The 23,202-nt window shown below is 42.9% G+C and overlaps 1 protein-coding gene across 2 annotated transcripts in view; it reads left to right on the forward strand.

Moving 5' to 3' along the window:
• Positions 1–19,908, forward strand: part of PTPDC1 (protein tyrosine phosphatase domain containing 1) — a 350,874-nt gene extending 330,966 nt beyond the window's left edge. For both annotated transcript variants that reach the window (XM_085624576.1, XM_085624575.1), the window contains 2 exons: positions 8,749–8,859; positions 18,161–19,908. In XM_085624576.1, coding sequence (XP_085480702.1) covers positions 8,749–8,859; positions 18,161–18,277 — 228 coding nt within the window. In that variant the 3' untranslated portion in view covers positions 18,278–19,908. The remainder of the gene's footprint in view (positions 1–8,748; positions 8,860–18,160) is intronic.
• The last annotated feature ends 3,294 nt before the right edge of the window (positions 19,909–23,202 follow it).

The following is a 23,202-nucleotide window of genomic DNA, read 5'->3' on the forward strand; positions in this document are numbered from 1 at the left end:
AGGGAAGTTGACATCCTTGTTGGAAATCTTCTGCCCAGATTCGCCTAACCAGGCTGCCCACTGTAGGAAGGTGGAATCTGACTGCATGGTTTCCCCCACTTTCTTTCCTGGTGTTTTGCTGGTTTTCGACTTGGTTTGGCTGGGATCCTGCTATTCAGGACCCCAGCCTATCTACTTTCCCCTTTAAATTGATTACAAGTACTTTAGGTACACTCCAGATTGGATTCTGGGGTACCCTTATAAGTCCCTGGTATATGGTTTACTATGTACCCAGGGCATAGGTACCCCAGAGGCTGCAGCATGTTATGCCACCCCTGGGAAGCCTTCAGAAAGGACACAACAGGACCGCTACAGCAGCCTGTGTAAGGTGGTGCATGCACCCCTTACTGAGATATAGGTTCACTATATCTCTCCATATTACTGCACATATAAACCTATAAGTCACCCCTATGGCAGGCCTTAACAATCCAGAAGGCAGGGTGCTGGGTTTCATGTGAGAGGGTGCCCATGCATGAGGAGAGCCCCTCTGCAGCTTTCGGAACCTTTATTCCGGGGTTGTTTGTGATGCAGCCAAACCATATACTCTTAAGTGCATTATAACCTCGCTGTAAATGCCAACTTTGGAATGGCTGCATGAAAACATGTTGTGTTTGGTGTCAAACACATTGGAATCATACCCCCACACCAGTAACTGGTGTGGGAGTATGAAACCACCCTTCTAGAGGGAGAGACATGACAGCCCGGTGTACCAGCTTAACAGACCCTGGCATCACAAAATGGATGCTGCCAGCCACAGACATGAGTCTGCCCTCCTGCTGCTGGACGAAACTCCGGCAGGGGAGGCCTGGTCAATAGGTTTCCTGTCACAGGGAGGTGTGACCACCTCCCAGACAGGCTTTAGTGTATTGGGGCTGGGTGGGTGCACTCCCAAGAGTGCTTTGAAGTTTGCACTGGGGACACATTTGGTGTCCCTGTGCATAGTCCAGCACAACCGGTTGCAGGGGCTAAACAGGCGCAAAACTGGACAAAGAAAAGGGTGTAGCCACCCCTCTTTCCTGACCCTCCCATAGGTGGTTCCCTAGAGTTTGTCCCACCCTTTCCTTGGGTATAAGATAGGAACCCCTGGCTACAGGACTTTAGATTTACCTGGACGAAACTCTGATACATAATCCTGGAACTTCGACGATCTACAAGGCGCTAGATGACTGAAGAATCTCCCTTGGAGTAAAGGAGTTACTCCCCTGCAAGGCAGGCACCTAAGACGCATCTGACCGGTTTGCATCTCCGAAGCTCCCGCTGGACTCCGAAGAATTTGCAACACAGGAGGTGTGTTCCCAGACGCCGACCCGTGCTCCCAGCAAAGCTGAGACCCGTAGCCCTCGTGGGGACCGTGGAACTGGAACCCCTGGACACCGTGCACATTTGCAAGTGCATATGCTTCTCGTCGATCTTTGAGGCTGTGCTTTGGGCTACTTGTAGTCCACACCCCTAGCAGCGTCTCCACCGAAGATTACTGGCCTACACTCACAGAGTGTCCCGTGGGCTGGTATTGTGTGATTCCTCTAGGTCCCTTCGCGATCCCTTGTCCGTCGACTGGTGGGTCCCTGTGAAGGCAACTCCAACTTTAATTGGGCTTACCTGGTTGCTCCAGATGTGCCCTGACTCTCCATCGCTTGGGGAGTCCCCAGGACCTTGCTGGTCCGCACCGAAGCATCTTTTCTCTTCCTGCGTGGTTTGCTGTTGCCAAGGCTTGTTGGGTTCAGTCCGAGCACCGACACCTACACCGCAGCACTCAACATCCTTCATGGGACAGCTCGAATCCAGCTCCTGGTCGTTGTCGACGCCTCCTGGTCCTCGTGGCTGCAGAGTCGAGCTTCACCTCTTTGCACCTGAAACACCCGACATCGGTGGGCATTCGTCTATTGTGCCCCTGTTCACTGGCAAGTGACCTGGACTCTGTCCCCTCTGCTTTCAGGTTCTTCTGATCTTCGATCCAGGCTTGGATCACACCGGACACTTTTCTTCTTCCCGGCAGCAGCACTTTTCAGCAGATCGCCATTGAAATCAACGACGATTCCTGACACCATTTGACACCTATGTACTCGGCTTCCCTGGGTGAGGTAACTCGAGTACTCCAGTGGGTGTTGGCTCTAGAACCCCCAAGTCTAAAGGGGTTTGCTCAAAGTCCTCTACTAACTGTCCTTAACTTCTAAAATTCCAACCGCGACTTTCCCATAGAATAGTACGGGGCTCATGCCTGTGTTCTAACGCGTCCACCGTGGGTCTCCTGTGTCACTACCTTACGTGGTTCCTTGGGGTCCCTGTGAATCTACATGCTCTAGGCACTGTGTCTAGTCAAGTCGTGGTTCTTATACCACTTTCTTAATATGGTTTGGTCCCCCCCCTGGCATCCATTGCATATTGTGCTATTTACTGTCATTTTAGAACTGTATTATTGTGTATCTTGGACTCTAATCTCATAAAGAGATTAGTAGTGAGTGTTTAGAAATAAATACGTATATTTTATATATATCTTGTGTGGTTCTCCTTTCACTTAGTGATATTCAAGAGGTTATAATCTGGTAAACCAAGCTGCTTTACACTGCTTCAAGACTTAGCCTGAAGGCTGCTCTCCATAGCTACCACTAGGATTGTGTAAAGCTCAATGTACATGTAAGAGCTCAGTGGCTATGTAGAATGAGAGGCTTGTTGCTAGGGTGGAATGTTGATGTTTGAAGGGGAGAGGAAAACATTGTAAGCCTGGGAGAGCAAGCTGGAGGTATGTTTCTCATGTACCGCAAATAAAGTTTACCAACATCTGTTCCTGTGTTGGAGAAATCTTTACATTGGCGACGAGCGACTTAAACTGCGCAGGGAGCAGTCTACGACTACCTCCATCCCTGGAAAAACCACTGGAGTTTAATTCATTTAAGAACTCACGCAAAGGAAAGATTGGAATATTCTGAGGATAAATAATCAAGATATTCACTGGTATGTACTGGACATCTTGCAAGTATCCTGCGCCTTCTTCGTAGTAATATGCTCTCCCAACACGTTTAATTTTAATTGATACATGACATTTTGAGCAGCTCTACTTCATAATTACGCTTTAAGCATTTTATATGGTCGTCAGCTAAGGATTGTCACTTTACAAGCAACTGCATCTGCCCAACGAGTGCCTGGATCTTCACTGTTTGAACAACCGCTGTGAAAGACATGCTTGTGTAACGCGATGTACTAAGCCTAAGTCAACATTGTGAAGCGTTTCAACAGTAGAGTGGAGTGAGCCTAGTACGTGTTTTCACCGCTGAGAAACTGTTGTGAAAGACGCTATGGTGTAAAAGGGTTTAATGTCCCTGGAGCAACCGAACGTAACTTGTTCTACTGTGCCATTTCTAATACGTCTTGAAGCGTTTCAACAGTAAAGTTGATTGTGCCTGGGTCCGTGTTTTCACTGCTGAGAAACCGTTGTGAAAGACGCTATGGTGTAAAACGGTCTAATTTTAATGTCCCTGAGTCTGCGTTGGAAAGCATTTTGACAGTGAAGCTGATTGTGCCTGGATTTTTGTTTCGCCGTTGATCGACCGCTGTGATAAACGCTACATGTTGTAGCATGATATGCTTTGCCTGGGTCTGCGTCTGTGTTTCAACAGGGTTTTGTGATTCACCCAAAATTACGATCGACTGCGCTCAAATCTATCTTTTTGTGCGTTCCTGCAATATTTTCCATGATTTAACGAACATTGGGTACAAACAACGTTTGCATTTTTCAACATAGACTTGCCTCGTGACTCCTTTTGCTGCCTCGCAACTCCAAGATAATCCATTGCTTCTCTCCCCAACGCGTGCGCACACGCGCAGTGAAATCAACGAAGTGTGCCCAACCAACCAAAGAAATAGAACAAATTACTTACACGGCGGCCATTTTAGCAAATTGGGAAAGCATTCACTAAGCTTATAATGTGTTTCTTTATAATGCTTTGATTGTTTTACATCGTACCACATACTTTAAACAACCACTAATGTGAATTATTCTCTCTACAGGTTTATAACTAATTTAAATTGTGAAGTTTATGTTTAAAGTAATAAGAGTAGTTTATTAATAAGTATTACTGATATTATGACGGATCAAGGGTTAGCAGCACCTCCCTCCTTTCTGCCAACACCTGGTGATCCTCCCATTCCCTTGAAAGAATGGAAAAAGTTATTTTTAACCTACATTTTAGCAACGGGGGCAGATAAATATGGACCCATACGTAGGCAAGCCATATTACTTCCTCATTTAGGGGTAGAAGGAAGACGTTTATATGAAAATCTTCCTGAGATTTCTTTGGGAATGGGTGATGGGCAACCTAACAATGTCTATGAGATGAGCATGCAAATGCTTGAAGTGAGATTTATCACAAAAATTAATGTTGTCCTAGAGAGACATATATTTTTTTGTCGCGCACAAAACCGGATGAGGATATTGCAAGTTATGTGGCTGCGTTAAGGGGACTTTCTCTTACTTGTGGTTTTGAGGGGTTGGCAGATTCACTCATACGTGATCAAATTGTGAGATGCACAAATAATAAGAGAGTACGGGAAAAGCTTCTTAATAAAGATTGTAAATTGGAAGAAGCAATACAAATAGCTAAAGGATTAGAACATTCAGATTTATGGATAAAAGAGATGGACAAGTGAAGTAGTTCAATGGTAACGAATCAAGGCACGTTTAAAGATTCAGGGACAAACGATTTAAATGCTAAAGGGTCTGAGGTTCAAGCTTTTATTGACGAAACTAAAACTGTTAAATATTTGGGAAAAACACAACTTAAACCAACAGCTAAGTCTGCTGAAAGCCTGAGTACAAGAAATAATGTACCAGTAATCGCTACGCAACCCGGAAACATGACACAACCGACTAATGTACGTAGCTTTAAGTGTTACAGGTGCGGTGCTCCTGGCCACATTGCCTCGAGTCCCAGATGTATGGCTAGGAATATGATTTGCAGAGCATGTGGTAGGAGGGGACATCTTGCTAATGTGTGCAATGCTAAAACCCAGTATGTGCAAGAAATTGATGACACGTGTGAGAATGTTCAAGAATTGATGCTTTGTGTAGATGGTTCATCTATTCTTGAGGAAATGAATTGTAATGTGGTAAATGATAATGGTATTTTTATGGAGAGCACTGATAAACTAGAAAAACCACACTCAATGGTCAGTTTAGACGGGAATAGTGTGAAAATGTTAATTGATTCTGGGAGTCTATACACATTATTATCCAAGGACATGTATCTCAAGGTATGGAAAGATACAAGTAGTATGGAGGATTGGGTTGTTCCTGACATAAAAGCAGTAGGCTATAGTGGGAAAACCATAGATATAATCGGTCTTAAATGGATGGTATTAAGCTTTGCAAAGGAAAGAATTTATGGTAGAGTATACCTGACAAAGCAAGGGTCCAATTTACTAGGCTGGCGTCACCAGAAGGACCTTGGAATAATGCTGAATCCAAATGCTAAGCAACCTGTTACATCTATGGTAGTTCATGACATTGATGATTATGAAACAAATTTGATGAAAAGGTTTTCTAATGTTTTTTCAGATAAATTAGGGAGGCTTATCAATTTTTCTCACAAGATTATACTGAAACATAACGCTGTGCCAGTTGTTCACAAAGTGAGGAATGTTCCCCATCTAATGAGAGCTTCTCTTCAAGAGGAACTGAACAAATTGTTAAATCAAAAGATCATCGAGCCTATTGAGGCCTCAGAATGGTTGGCGCCCATAGTGGTTGCACCCAAGGATGGAAACAAAATTCGTTTGTGTGTGGATTTGCGCGACCTGAACAAGAACATCTGGGTTGATAGGCAACCGTTGCCTAACATTTCGGAGATGTTGACTGCTATGGGTGGTGGAGCGATTTTTAGCGTTATTGACATGTCATCAGCCTACCACCAAATTGATCTTAGTGAAGAATCAAGACATATCACCTCATTTGTAACTCCATTGGGTGCTTTCCGTTATCGCAGGATGCCATTCGGTCTGGCATCTGCTTCTGCAGTGTTCCAAAGGGTCATGAAACAAGTATTTGAAGGAGTTGAGAATGTTCTGTTTTTTCAAGATGATGTATTAGTTGTGGGGAGGAATGGTGAGCATCATGATGCAGTTATGGAAGAAGTATTGAAGCGTATGAAAAGGCATGGTCTAACTATAAAGAGAGAGAAGTGTCAGTTGAGAAAAAGTAAGGTGACGTATTTAGGTCACGAAATATCTGAAGTTGGAATAAATCCTAAAAAAAGTATTGTGGCAGCTATCAATGATGCTCCCGTCCCAACCAACAAAGAACAGTTAAAGTCATTTTTGGGACTGGCAGAATACTGTTCCAAATTTGTATGTGGGTTCACAGAGATAGTAGAACCTTTAAGGGTTTTGATGAAAAATGGGGTGACATTTAATTGGGATGAAAAATGTGGTGCGACATTCAGACGCATAAAATACTGTATACTCCATGCTCCTACTTTGGGGCATTTTAATGTGAATGCAAAAACATTTGTCACTACGGACGCTAGTGCTGTCGACATTGGGGCGGTGTTGACTCAGGTGTACGATGGTAATGAAAGAATTATTGGATTTGCGTCAAGGAGACTTCAAGGAGCAGAGTTATCCTATTCGGTCATTGAGAAAGAGGCTTTGGCATGTTGTTGGGGGATAAAACATTTTCGTTACTTTGTTTGGGGGTTGCCTTTTAAGATCCGCACTGACCATAAACCCCTGGTGCATTTGTTTAAAGGTGGTAGAGGATTGGAGGGAAATGTTACTCCAAGGATTTCTAGATGGATTCTATCTGTAATGGAGTACAACTTCGAAATGGAGTACATGAAAGATGTGAAGAATGTGGTAGCTGATTATCTTTCCAGGATGCCTATTGATGCCATTGATGAGGACTTGGATGATGGTGTAAATGTAATTAAATATAGCGAAGAGCAAGCATTTGATAAAGAACAATGGGAGGATGCGATGCTGCAAAATAAGGTATTACAAGAGGCGATGGTGTGTGTGTCGGCAGGGTGGAAAGAAAGCTATGGTCAAGACATTAACTTCAAGAGTTATTGGAATGTGGGGACAGAATTGAGTGTAGGTGAAGGGAAGTTGTGGCGGAGAAATAAATTGGTGCCGCCAGAGAGTCTCAGACGTAAAATAATAAATATAGCTCATGAGGGTCACTTGGGCAGTAATATGACCAAAAGACGTGTGCGGCAGTCATTTTGGTGGCCAGGCATGGACAGTCAGGTGGAAGAGTTGGTTAAAGATTGTTATGCGTGTGCTAGTAGTGATAAGACAAAAATTGTGAGGCAACCACCACTTGCATGTCCAGAGTTTCCCAATCATCCGTGGGAAAGAGTGGCGATTGATTTTTTGGGACCTATTATGAAGCTTGGTTCTCGTAGTAAATTTTTAATGGTTCTAGTGGATTACCACTCTAAGTGGTTTGTAGTGGAGAGTACGGACAGCATTGAGACAGTGATTGGTTTTATGGAGAGGGTGTTTTTGAATGAAGGCATGCCGAAAACCCTTGTGTCAGACAACGGGGTTCAATTGGTCTCCAATAAAATGAGGGAAATTCTTTCAAAAATGGGAATCAAGCATGAAAAGGTTGCATTGTTTAGGCCGCAAGCCAATGGTTTAGTGGAAAGGATTAATAGATTGATAATGGAGAATATCCAACTTTCCATTTCCAATGGTTTGTCGTGGTTAGATGAGCTGAAAAAATTGGTGTGGTCATATAGGGTTACGCCACACTCGGTGACAGGCGTTTCCCCTTTCATATCTCTTAAGGGACGTGAGCCAGGAATGAAGGAGATTCCAGGGTGGCTGAAGAGCAAGGAGTGTGTGTGGGTTGACCGTAGTGCAGTTAAGAACGATGTTGTTGAACAACAGAAGGCCATGGTTTGGCGTTATAATGTTAGGAAAGGTGTTAAAGGTCATGACATAAGAGTTGGAGATTGGGTGGCTGTTAAACGTGGGGGGAATGTTATCAAAGGAGAAAGCAAGTTTTCTCAACCCATGCAAGTTAAGGCAGTGAAAAAAAACATTCTTATTCTGAGGGACGGTTCTGCTTGAAGTATAGGGAATGTTTCCAAGTGTCAAGCTCCAGATCGAGTTATGTATGATTAACACTGGTTTCTCATTCAATTTGTTTATGTAATATATGTAAGGGGGAAGATGTGTGGAGCTCAATGTACATGCAAGAGCTCAGTGGCTATGTAGAATGGGAGGCTTGTTGCTAGGGTGGAATGTTGATGTTTGAAGGGGAGAGGAAAACATTGTAAGGCTGGGAGAGCAAGCTGGAGGTATGTTTCTCATGTACCGCAAATAAAGTTTACCAACATCTGTTCCTGTGTTGGAGAAATCTTTACAGATAGCTTTCAATAAAGGTTGTCTTTAAACGTATCATCAATAAGGGTTGTTTGGACTGGCGCAAGGTGCCCACTATAACTAGTGGACAGCATACACCAGGCCAACGTCTCATAGCCACCCTTAGCACCATTACCACAGTAGTGTTGCATCTGTATGCAGCTCCACTTCTGGACCTGATGTCTGATTTTCAACACCTTTCACATATTTTACAAGCACAGCATGAGGAAGAAGAACACACGGAATAGAACGCTCAGTGGTTTTGTAAAATGTGTAAGTTTGTAATTCTGCAAATGTTTCACAGGAACGTGTTACAAGTATGTTTTTCTTTTTTCCGCCAAACAGGGGCAGCAGCAGACCATTCTTTGTATTTTGCACTGTGTCGTGAGCTTGCACACAATACCAGCGAATATTGAAGAGGCCTTTTTCACGCGTGCCATTAAAGCGTTCACCAAGGCAAGTATATTTATGTCAATCCAATGGCACAGAATAAATCGTTTGATTTCAGCTTTAATACACAAAATACAGGACCGCGTTGACAGTCGCCGGCATGACCTTGGAGGGCGACTTCTATGTGGTTGTCGGGATGAAAAGCTTCATCTCATGTAATTGGTGATTTAGCATCCCTGTAACACATTACGTGAAGTGCTTGACTGTCGTAGGTCTGCAGGTGACAGGGAAATGGATTCGTGCATTTCAATGTCAACGTGGGAGGTGTCCAAAGGAAGACACAATGTCTCGCTCGCACTTTTATCTTGCTGTTCTCAAAGGCCATCTCTCGATTGAGTTTGATTATATTAAATACGCTTCGGCCTATTAACTTTTTGTGTATCAGAGTGCTTAACAATTTTGTGCAGGGTTTATGATTAAAAACGGGAATGCAAAATACACTGTTTTGTGAATACAATTGGAACGATTAGAAAGAAGGTCAATAATTGAAAGGCTGTGGCAATTTTACGACCCTGAAAAGAGGGTCAGGGGACACATGACTGATAGATTTAAGGTCTTGGGGAAATGGTTGACTTTCAAGCAATGTTCATAGGCATTTTAGGGTAATCTGGGAGGAGCTTAGGTTTTGTACAGCATGAACAAAAGGTAGTGGCCAATATTCGCAAAGGCTAGAGCTATTGGCGTTGCCAATGCTTGTTATGACTTGCCACAGACACCCCTGTAAATCTGAGCAAATCTGTTAATCTCACCATGTGTAAAATAAAAAACAAGCATTTGCAATGCAATAGGTATCACATTTGCGAGAGTTCGAGCTATTGGCGTTGTAAATTACAGTGTTTTTTATCTATCTGTTTTGGTTTTGAGTGTAGTGACCACAACTCCAAGAATTCATTAGATTATTAGGCAAAATCCCAGGGCTGGTACTTGGTGTGCCTTCTTAAATGGAACCATTAGATAACCTTAGCCATACCATCAGGGCTTCTTTGAAGTGCGCACAACACAATAAAACATAGCTACAAATGGCAAGAGGTTCAACCAGGACGACAGGGATGAAGAATAAATTAAAGTAGTACCTCAGTCATAGTGCTAGCAGCGGAAGGTCAGCAATCAAGCTTCTTGGTCCATGCTCCAGCTGAAAGAAGAAGCAATGATGCACGTATGTGATGGCCAATTGAGGGCAGCAATTAAGAGTGAAAATGAAGCCAATAGATGTTAAACAATAGGCGGACTGCAAACCCCTTTTTGTATAGAATATCTCTCTCAGGTGAGAGCGTATGCGCTGTCACAGGCAAGACCTAAAAGGGAGTTTCAACCGGAATTAAGCTTGGAAATACGTCGGGTACCATTTTAAGGCCAGGTTTCCTCTGCCTCAATTCTTTATTGCGCTATAGGGTGTCAGGCAGTATACTTCCTCAACACCAACAATAATCCAATCATGTCCTTGCTCCGTTTGGGCAATGCTAACTTTCTTCCGTCTTTTCTGGTCATTCAGTCTAGCTGACCTGGGGCTAACTTTGCCTCTCAACAAGGCCAATATATATTTTTTCCACTCCTCCCAAGGTTAATGTTTTCAGAGTTTGAACACATTTGTCATCCCTGTGTTACCCCAACTCGTAATCAGTGATTTAATGACTGCATTTGGCACTTAACAATCAAAACTGAGCCTATCCCAATGCCCATGTTGGAGCTTGGGAGCTTGGCCGAAAAAACTGGCCTTGACTTTGAAGGTCAAGGTATTTGGAGTGCGGTTTCAGTTTAATGAAATGCTCATGACATGGTTAACTTTGTGACAATGTCTAGGCTAAGATCAGTGGTCATGAGCATTTCAACCTTGATGTTGGATCAGGCACACAAAAGGTGATGGAAGGAATGCTTGCAATTTGTCTAAGCCACTGGCAGCCCATTGTTTTTCACCTATTGTGCCAATCAAGAAAGACCTATGCAAATCAGTACTGACACTGTTTCTCATGGGAACAATCCATCCTCAACACCAGACGAGGTACCCCTCCAGAAGTGAACACCCTAGACTGTTTTAAGCCTTTTGAAACCTTCAGATTGTAATATGGTTGGAATCCTGTGGTACAGCAAGCGATGGACAGATGCCTGGGCATAACCATGACTACTTAGGGCCTTGATGTGTGTATACCTCAGTCACCGGTGTTCCTTCCACCAGTCAACTTTGCTCCACAGCACTCTCACTCACATCCTGCATCTACAGAAGCAGAACAGGAGGTTGATCATTCTCCTACCAAGCTGCCAAATCATGGAACAACCGTCTCCTCACTTCTTGAATTCCGCAAGAAGCTGAAGACCTGCATTTTCAATTAGTCTTCTTGCGGAACAATCGAGACTGCCTATATTCATGTCCAGCCTCACCACATACCTACTCAGCGCTGGATACCCTTACGGGTGAAAAGCAGTGCTCTACCACACCACCTTACATTACATTATACAATCAACAAGTAACAAACAAAACACGGAGAAAACATATCATAGCAGTGCTCTGTTTCCAGTAACAATATGCTTAAAGTGTTTCTAGTCAAATGAGCTCTCGATAATCTTTGAAATTGTTTCAAAATTAGGAAATGTACATATATTCTAACCACAATGTAGCAGTAGCTGGAAATGGAAGAAAGACTGTTTTATGGTCTCATTGGAGAACGTGTCAGTTTCGGCTGGAACTCGTAGAAAACATTCTGGCATTCCATTTTTTTGAAGCACCCTCACAATCGTGCATGAAGCAACACAAGAGATTCCCTTAGCGGAACCCAGTGCACACTACAGTATAGATAATTTACATTCTATATGGATGCATTTTCCAGATGGAGAGCATAGATATGGCTAAATGTTTTTTTGATTTTTATCTATTTGCTCTCAGGATTCACCCAAAATCCAGGATAAATGTGCTATATGGTGGTCTTCTAAAAATATCTTTCCCAGCAGATATATAAGCACGTTGGGCAGGCGGAGTCCAGAATTTGACCCAAAACAGTATTGGTTTCAAGCATTGTATTTGGGCAATAGTGTCATGAAAAAGATCACAATATACTGGAAGCGGAAGGATCCAGACAGGAACACCAAGTTACCATTTTAGGAGGGAATTGTCTATAACAATTAGACCTGTAAGGTTTACATTGCCCTTTATCCCTAGATAAAAAGTCGCCACTAGCAAGGCTTTATCACAGCACACCTTTAGGGTAGGAAAAATTGTTCTCCCCAACTCTTTCTTGCAGTTCTGTGTGTTAATATGGGTATGCCCTAGGCAATCTTAGTAGTATCAGTGAGCTGCAAAGATAGATAAATTCCAAGGCCCTAGACAATTTGGGACCTCATGGCCATACATTTAGTCTTACATTTATGTATCCTAATTACTTCCCCTTACTAAAGTGCTACGTAAACAAATGATGGACGGAATGCTGAATAAATTATACATTCACCCCCAGTCAAGAGATCTGGGTTAAATCCATTGTTCTTTTGCTCACCATGCCACCCCAGTTTAGACCCAGCCATATGCAAATCAGTCTTGACGCTGTGCCTCATGGGCACTGTCCAGACCGAACTGCCAAGCCAGGTCCTCCCTAGACCGGAAACTAGCATCCAGGAACCGGTTTCTGGATATTACCCTTCATCAGCCAGGTTAGCTTGAATCCAGTGGCACAGTGGAAAAGAAAGGTATGATGCACCTAATCCCCCCCAAGTGGTTGTCTGAACAGAATGCACATCCCCAGACCCTGTCACTCCAAAGCCAGACAGTCAATACACATCCTACCTGAGGCACACTGGATGGCTAAGCAAGAAAATTCCCACTTTCTAAAAGTGGTATTTTCAAACACGGAATGTCAAAATCACCCTCACTAAAAGATGCATCTTAAAATTCTGAGTTCAGGCATACTAAACTTTATTTTCCTACCTGGTTCCCAGGGGTGGTTATGCTTATAAAATTTCATAAGCAACCCCCCCCCCATTCTATCCTATTGGAACCGATAGCCTAAAAATAGGTAAAAACAAATTTGACAGTATTTCACCATCAGGACATGCCACACACACCAGTGCATGTCCTACCTTTCACATACACTGCACCCTGCCCACAGGAGTACATTGGGCCTACCTTAGGGGTGACTAACATGTAAGAAAAGGAAAGGGTAGGGCCAGGCAAATGGGTGGACTTGCCAAGTTGACATGGCAGGTACTAAACTGCGCACAGATACTGCAGTGGCAGATCTGAGTTACATTTACGGGCTACTTATGTGGGTAGCACAATCAGTGCTGCAGGCCCACTTGCAGCATTTGATTTACAGGCCCTGAGCACACACAGTGCACTGTACTAGGGACTGACTAGTAAATCAAATATGCCCAACATGGAATCCCTCATCCATAACATCAATTTACAGGGAGCACTTGCACTTTGGCACTGAACAGCAGTGGCAAAGTACCCAAAGCATCTAGATCAGCAAAAAAGAAGTTCAACACACAGCAACATAACAGAAGGCGAAGGCAAAAAAACAGGGGAAACCCACGCCAATGATGCCAGGTCTAACAGATTCCATTTCAGTATGGGTTTATAAAATCAGTAAGGTTTTTTCTTTAGGAGATATTTTTATCCTATGTTTGTGCTTTCATAAGCCACAATACTCAGAGTAAAATATGAAGTTTTAAACATCAGGACCATATTTTCAGATTTCAACAGTTATGTTGCTTTAAAATTAACACTCCACTGCAAAAACGTCTTTGCCAGAGATTAATCTCGATTGAAAGGTAATCATAAATATGAAATGCTGGAGCAAAAATCACTCCTCTATTGCAAGATGATCTGAGTTAGATTTGTTTCATCAGGTGTGATTGTAAAAAGTCATAATGTACGGAAAAGTGAAACAAATGGCATTCAGATGCACACAGTCAGCGGAACTCATAAATATCGTGAAATGCAACTACCGAGATGCCAAATTAGCACTCTCAAGCCACACCAAGGCCATAACCAGACAATAGCTGTAAAGCACCAAAGGAAATATATGCTTAAGTATCACCTCAGCTCAACTTTAATAATGTTTTGCACTCTTTGACATGTCGTGGTACTGTATGGAGTCATGCGTTTTTGTTCTTTGTTACTCTTATGTTGATTAGTAAATGTGAATTAAGGTTGTTTTTCACCATTTTATTGGTCGAGCTAGACAACTCAGCTGTCTCTTTGAGACCTGCTGTAATCAGTCTGTGGGCATCAAGTCCATCCTCTTTCTTGCCATTGCTTTTCATTTGTCTATGTCAGTGTCCTTCAAAAATCCCTGCTTCCTGGTGCTCAGTCTTGCCTCTTTGTCCCTCCTTTCTCTCTTCTGTTCCTCCCACAGAGCAGTGACTTAGCACTGTCTTATTCTCCTATGGTTCTTTATCTGTTCTCTGGGGGACTATTTTTGGGGGGTTTTCTGCTCCGTTACTGTTTATCTGTGTTTAGCTTCAGCGCCCTAGCTGACTACCTTTAAATATCGCATTCTTCCTCCCACCTCCTTTTAATGCCACAGTTGTGTTCCTGCTGCCTTTTTTTTTTTTTTACTGCTGCCTCCCCCACCATGGCTCCCACTCGGTTGTTTGTTTTAATAATTGTGAACATACTTTATCACCTCTGCGCTGGTTTTGCTTTCATTCATGTGTATTTTCTCTGCTCTCTCTCCCCCCCTCCTAATCAGTCAGCAGGCTCCATCCAGCCTGGCCTGCCTCACAGCAGAGCAGAGGAGCCATGCAGATGGAGAGTGAGGGCTGTGCTGATAGTTTACAATGCCTTCGCCTTGTGCCGAAGAGCTGGAGGCAGAGACCGTTGTCACTGCCTTGCCTACTGCTGTAATTAACTGTAATCGGATCATCTGTCTTGAGCGTAATGCTTATTTTTCACCCTCTCACACATGCCCCTGGGGGACCTCTCTTTCAGTGCTTGTTTTTGGGTTAGACTCTAAAACGTGTGAGTAGCTCATCCCATTCTAGTGAAGGGGGCACTTTCTAAGCCAGCTGGCTTCCTCGTGTCTAAGCAGCTTGCATTTAGATTCAGCGCAGGAGACAACCGAATGAAGCAACATCATCTTTGCAGGGAAACGGCTGGCACTGATTTTCCATCGACCAGCTATGCAGAGAATCAGGCTAGTAGCAGGGCTAAGTCTAGAAAGAGACCCATGGTTGCATTTTTTAAGAGTGCTTGAATAATCTTAAACCTTGCCAGTTTTTAGGGGCTGGTATGTGGCCTAACAGCTAGGGCAGTCGACCTCAAAGCTGGGGAACCGGGTTTGAGTCTCAGCAGAGACGCTCAATGTCTTGTGATTCTCAGCAAATTACTTTAACTAATCCCCCCGTGCCTAACCCCAGAAAATGTATTTCACCGTCTGTAACGCAAATGGTGCTCATGTAAAGTGCTCTGATACCTTTGGGTATAGTTCTCAATTTATATTTCATGTCTGCATTTAGCCACAAGCACGTCAGATGGACAGCACCAGCTCCAATGAAAAACGTGATAAATATTCTCAGGAGTCAAGTACACTATATGTAGTATTTAAAATGTAATGAGTTTGAACATGGTGTTTCCGACCGTGGTGGCATGATGCACTAGTATCTGACCTCATTCAGTTTCATTGAACTCCCTGCCCAACTCTGTCTCCCACTTGTCTCACAGCGCTTCTAGTGTCCCTTCTGAACAAGCATTTGCAATGCAATAGGTCTCGCATTTGCGAGAGTTTAAGTTATTGGCATTGTAATTGATAATGCAAACACAAGGATATGATGGACGGAGCGCTGAAACTTTCCACACACTCACTCCCAGTGGTTTTGAAAAACAACACATAAATAAAAGGCATTGTCATTTACAATGCCAATAGCTCAATCTTTCGAAAATGCGATACCTATTGCATTGTAAATGCTTGTTTCTTTTAGTGTTTTCTAGAACTGTAACTTGGCATTTTAATGCCTCCATTTTACTACTTGACCGGATACAATGAACTTTCTTATCACTTCATTTGGGTCTGAAGGCTTTTTCATAGAGTTAATTTAGCAATTATACAAGCAGTGAATGTTAAAACATAATTTATTGTTAGCTTAGCAGAAAGAAATGCCGACCCTCGGGCCAAACTGCCCGAGCCAGGCAGTGACAACTGTTGGGCTTACATAAGACTGATTGTCCTGGCTGTGAAGTCACGGCACTGGCCATGGGTGCCTACCATGCCTCATGTCTATCATTTGTGACACTGCAGCATTACTGGCAAAGGTTGATGCTGGCACTTTAGGCTTAAACGCTACAATACAAGGAGCTACACACCAAACAGCCTGTCGCAACTCATTAAAAAGCTGAGAAAAGCAGTACTTGCCGGTATCTCGGAAGAGTGGCGGGGTAGGCAGTCTGCGGACAGACAACACAAATAAATTTTTTTTAAACATATCTGCCGGACTGCCGCATCGCACTCTACTAAGCTCCTCTCCACTGCAGGCACAGGCTCCCAGACTCCACTGCTGGTGGCAGCATGAAAGCAGTGTCAGGATTGGCCTGTGCACCTTGAATTATTTGCACTCCCATTAATACTGGGAGCCTGTGCCTGTTGTTTCCAACCTGGCAACGCTGCTTGGGTTTGAGACAGCTTCAGTGCGCATGATGGTTTGGCCGGACATCATACGCACTGATACCAGTGTGAAACACTTCCTCTCGTTCCTGTCCCCCACTCCCTCATCCTCGCTATGCCCCCACCACCGAAACTCGGCCGATAGAAAAAAAGAAAAAAAAACGATAATAAACCTGGCTTATTATTGTTTTATTTTTCATGTTTAAGGCTACTGGCGGAGGGGCTAGGGGGAGGACAATTCTCCTTCGCCATAGCGGAGGAACCGCAGCAGGGGAAACGGATGGTGTAAAAAGCCAGGAGGCTTAAAGCTGGACTCTGATGTTGGGTCCATGCTGATGCACTAAACAGCCTCCATCTGTCAGCTTCCTTCTTGGGTGCTTGAGCCACACCTCCAAATGGAGCAAAGGCATCTGAGGAGCTAAAGTGGGTCCCAGGCAGGCAGAGGAATAAGTAAAAAAAAAAGTTTCTTTGAAAGTTGTTTGTGTGGTGCAGCAGGACGATGTGTGTGTGCATGGCTGAGTGAGAGTAAACATGTGAGTGAGATAGAGTATGAGTATGCAAGTGAGACTAGCCATGGTGTGCATGTGAGTGAGACAGATGGTGAGCATGTGAGTGGGGCAGCGTATGACTGAGACCGTGTGTTAGTGTGCATGGTAGTGAGGATGTAAGGTGTACTATATAAATGAGACATTGAATGAGCATCAGAGTAAGTGAGTGTGTGAGTTACAGAGTTTGTGAGCATGTGAGCAACTTTGGGAGTGTGTGAATGAGACGGTGTGTGAGCATGAACAACACCATGAGTCAGGCAGTGTGTGAAACAGTATCTGAATGAGACAATGTGTGTTACCCAATGTGAGTGAGATAGTGAGTATGTGTGAGCAAAACAGTGAGTGAACATGAGTTCAGTGTGCACAAGACAATAGGTGTGAGCTTGTAAGTGAGAAAATGAGGGAGCAGTTGAGTGAGAAGTTGGGCTTGCTCGCTTGATTTTTGCTCTGAATTCGGGTTACGTATTACATCGCACCACTTTGAAAGATCACCAGCCACCACCGATTTGTAGTCCATTTAGGAAGTACTGTGTAAAAAGGAAAAAAATATATATGCACTGCTTCCAGGCCCCATCATTTTTTAACTGTACACCGGTCTATACCAGATGTGTTTGTGAGTCAATTTTGGTGCAAAGATTTATGCAAAATCTGTCATGAATTGATTTTTAATTTTTTTCATTTATTTATTTGTTACGTTTTATATAGCACTGGCTAGACCCGGAGGTATCAGAGAGCTTTACATGAGGAAGAAACATTGTTTCAGAACAAGGTTACATCAGTTACTGGAGCGTAATTACAGGAATTACATGAGTACAAAGGCATAGCATAATCATGAAAAGAAAAAGTAAATAAAAATAAATAAACGTCCGTTAAAAGTATTAGTTGTAAACATCTTGCTTTAAACTATGGCATACTACGGCAATGTTCACATTCTTAACCGTAAGTGGCCACCATTTAACCATACAAGATTTTGTAAACCCAGCTCAAAGATGTTAATAGTGCCAGGGAAGTAATGAACTTCCATTTCTGAGGGAAAACGTACATTGAAACTTATCATGGAGTTGAGGACCTGAAGTTATGAATATTTATATAAAGCTATACTATTGAAATACATGTACTATACATTTTTATAGGAATGTCACAGACTATATCACAATTTGTTTTGTTTACTAGGTTTCTTCGGATTCGGAAACTTGGCCCTTTGTACATGACACCTTGAAAACAATTTTCCAATGCGTTCTAGAGCAAAAGAGAAAAGAGACGAAGGAAAAGTCTGTAACAAACTCCTGATGTTTACTAAAAGTGCACTAAATTTCTGAGATGCACTCCTTTTTTACTTGTTCAGCTTGTTCATGTATTTTCAGATTTTACTCAAGTCTGATTGAAGGAAGACGGAAACACTGTGTACTCCTAAATCATGCTGCTATGTCTGTGACTGTACTGTGGATTCATTTTGAAACCAGGTGTTTTGTATTGTGGTCTGCTCCTTCGAAGCTATATTTATTAATTTTTAAACGTGTCATCTGGAAAATGTATTGTTCCTGATCCACTTGCCATAAGGTATGTGCCATCTACCAGGAGTTATTGAATGTCTTTTGTAAGCTTGATGTATCAACTATAGGCAGCTTAATTTGTTTACAGTGATGTTATTCCTCTGTGCATTGTGGCCATTTCCTAGAATACGCTGAGTCGTGCATTTAGCAAACGAGATGCCACCTTTGTGACCCGAAAACCAGTCCTCTGTTATTAAAGCGCTTGGAATGTTTTGAAAACCACACAGGCTTAAATATGGCAAGCGTTTGCAAATTGGGCTCGCTGGCCTGATCACACTGATGTGTTCAGAGACATTATTTTTTTGAGCTTTTTATTACATTTGCCAAAATTAAAGCTAGTGTGCAATGCTCACTGTGACCCGTTGGAAGAATGAGCAATACAGAACAATGAATTGGACGTTCTAATTGGTCTTGTGCTCCCAAAGGTGTACAATTTGGTGTGTAAAGATTTAAAAGCTTATCAACGTAACTAATGTGTGTTATTCTACCCTTTTTGTCCATTCAGATGCATTTCCATGTAACTCCTGTGTGGTATGGTACCAGACCATCGTAACTAAAATATCATGTGACTGAAATATTGTTTCCTAAACAGGGGCGGCCCCTCCACTAAGGCAGAGGAGCGTCACCCCACTGCTTTTCAGCACTGCAAAAGTCGGAAACATTTAAGTGATAATAACGCAAGGTTATTATCATTTTATTTTTCCGTGCTGAGCCAGTTTTGTGAGGCCTGCGGGGTTGCATTGACAACAGGAGCAGGGGGAATGGTGAGCACACTTTGTAAGTGCGCATGAATGTTTGGCCGGCAGTCTCGGACCGACCAAACATTCATGCGCACTTTGCACATTCTCCACATAGGCTGCATCACCTGTTTGAGCTCCGAGCCATGGCGCTCAGACCACTCGCAGTGCTTCATTGCAGCGTTGTGATTGGCTTAGGGAGCATGTGTGCTTCCTGGTAGCAGAGAAGCCAGGAAAAGAAGACATAGAGGACAGAGGCGGCCGGCCAGTGATCTTATAATTTTTACACCTCCCCCATCCTCGCCCCCTGCCCCACTACCGATTTGTGGGAGCAGCTGCCACTGGTCCTAAATGTAGTTTACAAAACTTTTGCCCCATTGAAGCAAATAATAGAAAATCTACACCCAGCAGGATTCTATTCTTCTAAAAAAATATTTAGGAATCAATATTTCTCTGAGACGATATTTTTGCTAACGATATTCTGACATCTAACCCTCAGATGTACAACATGCATGTTGTAGGTTCTTGTACAAAGCTGATTTACACCAGTTTTTGTAACCATGTGTATGGATAATTTATGAAGTGCAAGCATTACATATGCTTATGTTTACGTTTAAAATGGCAATCAGAACTTTCTTTGCTTTCTACTTATTTCTGGTGGCACCCCATCTTAAACATTACTAGAAAACACTGCCTCGAGTGGCACACCTCCTCATGCCTTCTGAAGAATTCTGAGATTTTTATGAGTAAGCTCGGTACAAATGTTATTGTACCTTGTGCTAGCCTTGTTGTTATGTTACTAGAGTTGTATATTGTGCAACAGTCTCCATAGAAGACATCTTGGCACAGGCAAGATGTGTACCTTGAATATGTTACAAACTTTTCCGATGACCAGGTGTAACTTATTCTAATTCTTCATGCTCAGAAATTAAAATAGGCGGCTTCACTGTGATGCGCATTGGGGCTCTAAATGGGGCAAGGAGTGCACTTTACAAGAGATGTTGTGTTTACAAAAACACACAAGGGAAAGCATATTTCATCCAAGGCTTGTTGGAGACCACAGAATCTCCTGACTGGAAGCAAGTGTAAAGTGGGCATGGCTCCTGAGGCACAGACAAATTGAGATTAAGATCAGTTGACGAGCATGCTTGTAGTCAATGCTGCACTCTGCGGTTTGGTTAATGCATGCTTTGGAATATCTAAGTAGATGCTACCATGATTAAGCCATGAGATAAGTAAGGCAAGAACGGCTGCTAAACAGTGGAATGATTGTAAATTCTGTCTAAAAGTCTTCAGCTGGAAAGCAGAATCCTTACGTTGTTTGGCTGAATAGGTGTCATTGGCCTATGATCATATTAGAGAGTTGTATGTAGACTGAAGATCGACATTGAAAAGAATCACCTTCCGTCTTTGAGTGATTCAGTATAAGAGGATGCACAGGTATCCACGGATCTCTCACCAGCATACATCTTGCAAAGACACCAGGAGTGGCTTCAAGGACCTGGAGTTTAATGAAGGTTTGTGTGCAGTGTGTGTCATTTTAAAAGGCTAGTCCATAAAAATGGATGATATAACCAAACTAATTTGAGAGGGATGACCACATGTCAGTGGCTGAAGAGTAGAAATAAATGGTGGCAGGGCCACAAATTGCGAGGAAGATAAAAGGACACATCAGCCCAGGACTTGCCCACATTGGTCTGCATAAGATAGACAAGCTTGTCAATTGGAGTGTTTCACAGATTCAAACACTGCTGAAAGAGCTACCAGCATCAAAGCCCCCACCCAACTTTTTTCCATTTCTAGGAAGTTGTCATCTTTGATATCTTAAAGAGTAGTCCCTGTGCCTGGCCTAGTCTGAAACCCGGCCTAGGGCTTCAAGAAACCTTGGTAATTGCTTAAATATAAGAGTATAGTATTTTTAAACACTTTGGCCCGTAGAGAGGATAAGAAATTAACCTGTTTGTATTTAGATAAATTAATAGGATAACTACTGCATATTTTAGGAATTTCTTACCCCATTTCTGTAACATGGAAGCATTAAAAGATTCTCATAAGGAAGAGAGTGCTGATTCCTGTGGCACTAAGCAAGGCAAACACTGAGGAGCGGCAGTAAAGGGCGACATGGCTACCCCCAAGAGCTTGATGAAGGGAAGACGCCCTAATGAGTTGTCAAATTCTTTAGAAATATCCAGAAAATATCCAACAAAACCAGGGCCTCTCCTCCTTTGTCCTGTTCTAACCAGATATCATCAAGGTCAGAGCCCCCCTCTGCATCTTTATCCTATTCTAGTTGTATATCATCAACACCAGTGCCCCGACTCCACCTCTGTTCTATTCTAGATGGCAGCTGTCTACAAGGATAGCTCGGAGAAGAGTGTCTGTTCTTGAACAAAGTCAGACCTTTGTCTGTCTTGGATTGAGAAAGTGTTGAAGGGTGCTTGGTTTTGAAGTAGTGCAGTATTTTCCAACAATTGGGCCATGTAGGGAAGATTAGAAATCAGCCTATACTTTAAAATTTAGGGGGACATTATTGCTGTGCTTCTGCAGACAGCTTTAGACTGCATTGTAACTAATACATCCACATATGCTTAAGGTGAGCTTTTGTTCTGCCCTTCGGTCATGATTGTATGGCTTCCTTGTCTACTTCCATTCCCTGCTCCCGATCTGATGACTTTCCTCCTATTTTTGTCCCACCCCGGAACATTTATGTTTCACTCTCCATTTCAACTGGTTTTATGTATCTTTCCACAGCTGACACCAGGGAACTGCATTTTATTATATGATAGAGACTTCTAGCCGCAGATTCCTTACTTTAGAATTATACCCAGTTGTCAGACTGGATCTGTAAAATCTTGAGCAGTACCCCGGCATGCGGTTGGTGACGTTGTTTGGCACCACATCTGAAGTGAATGAATGAATGGATGAGTTAATTTTGTAAAGCGCGCAATACCCTAAGGTGTCTTAGCGCTGAGCGGATCAAAGACGGAAAGGGGTAGAGACCAAGGAAATAAGTCAACAAACACTAGCGCTCAGTTGGTGGCAACAGCCAGGTCTTTAGCTACTTCCTAAACAGCTGCAAGCTGTGTTGGGAACGTAGAGCCAGAGGGAGGGAATTCTATAACTTTCCCCCCTGGAATGTCAATGTCCTCCCGCCCCATTTTACTTGCTTAATTCTAGGAATCTGAACCTTATGCGCCGTGCTGGATCTAAGCGTTCTGCTGGGTGTATACCATGTGAATAGCTCTTGAAAATAGAGGGGGCCGGTTTCATGAAGTGCCTTGTGCATTATATCAAACGACAATGTCTCAATGTGGGTTTCATTTTAAGGAACAAATATAGTAAGCAAAAATAGAGTTTGTTAAGGAGTAAATCAACGTAGGGAGAGACACAGGGAGACAAAAATATGTTGATATTTTTGTATTTGAAATACTTAAAGCATGTTGGTCATATTAAACATCATATGTGCAAAACACATGGACAGAAAGCACTGCGTTACATTACTGGAAATGTAACCGATAGAATACTGTGCACAAGTGCTCGTGAGAATTGTAACGGCGCAAGTGACACGTGAAGTGGTATATACAGCGGTGGTATAGGGCGCAACAAGGAATAAAGTGATACAATAAGTTTTGCAAAATTAGGGCATCCAAACAATCAATGGTGAAAGATTATGAAGAACAATGAGTTGGATGTCCATAGCATGAGGGCGCCAAAAGTAACGCTGTTTGAGTCGACGGTGTTTCGGCCTGTAGAAATCTAGGCCATCATCAGGACTGGTTACATACAATTTAAGGCAGTGCTAAGGATAAGAGAGAAACGTATCTCAAGATGCTGTGGACCATAGTAGAATGAGAGAGAAAACAGATAGATAGGGAGACGCTTATAGCTGCGGTCGCTAACGGTGGTTAAAAACGGAAGGCAGTGA

Source organism: Triturus cristatus, chromosome 9, assembly GCF_964204655.1.
Source record: "Triturus cristatus chromosome 9, aTriCri1.1, whole genome shotgun sequence".
Taxonomy (NCBI): domain Eukaryota; kingdom Metazoa; phylum Chordata; class Amphibia; order Caudata; family Salamandridae; genus Triturus; species Triturus cristatus.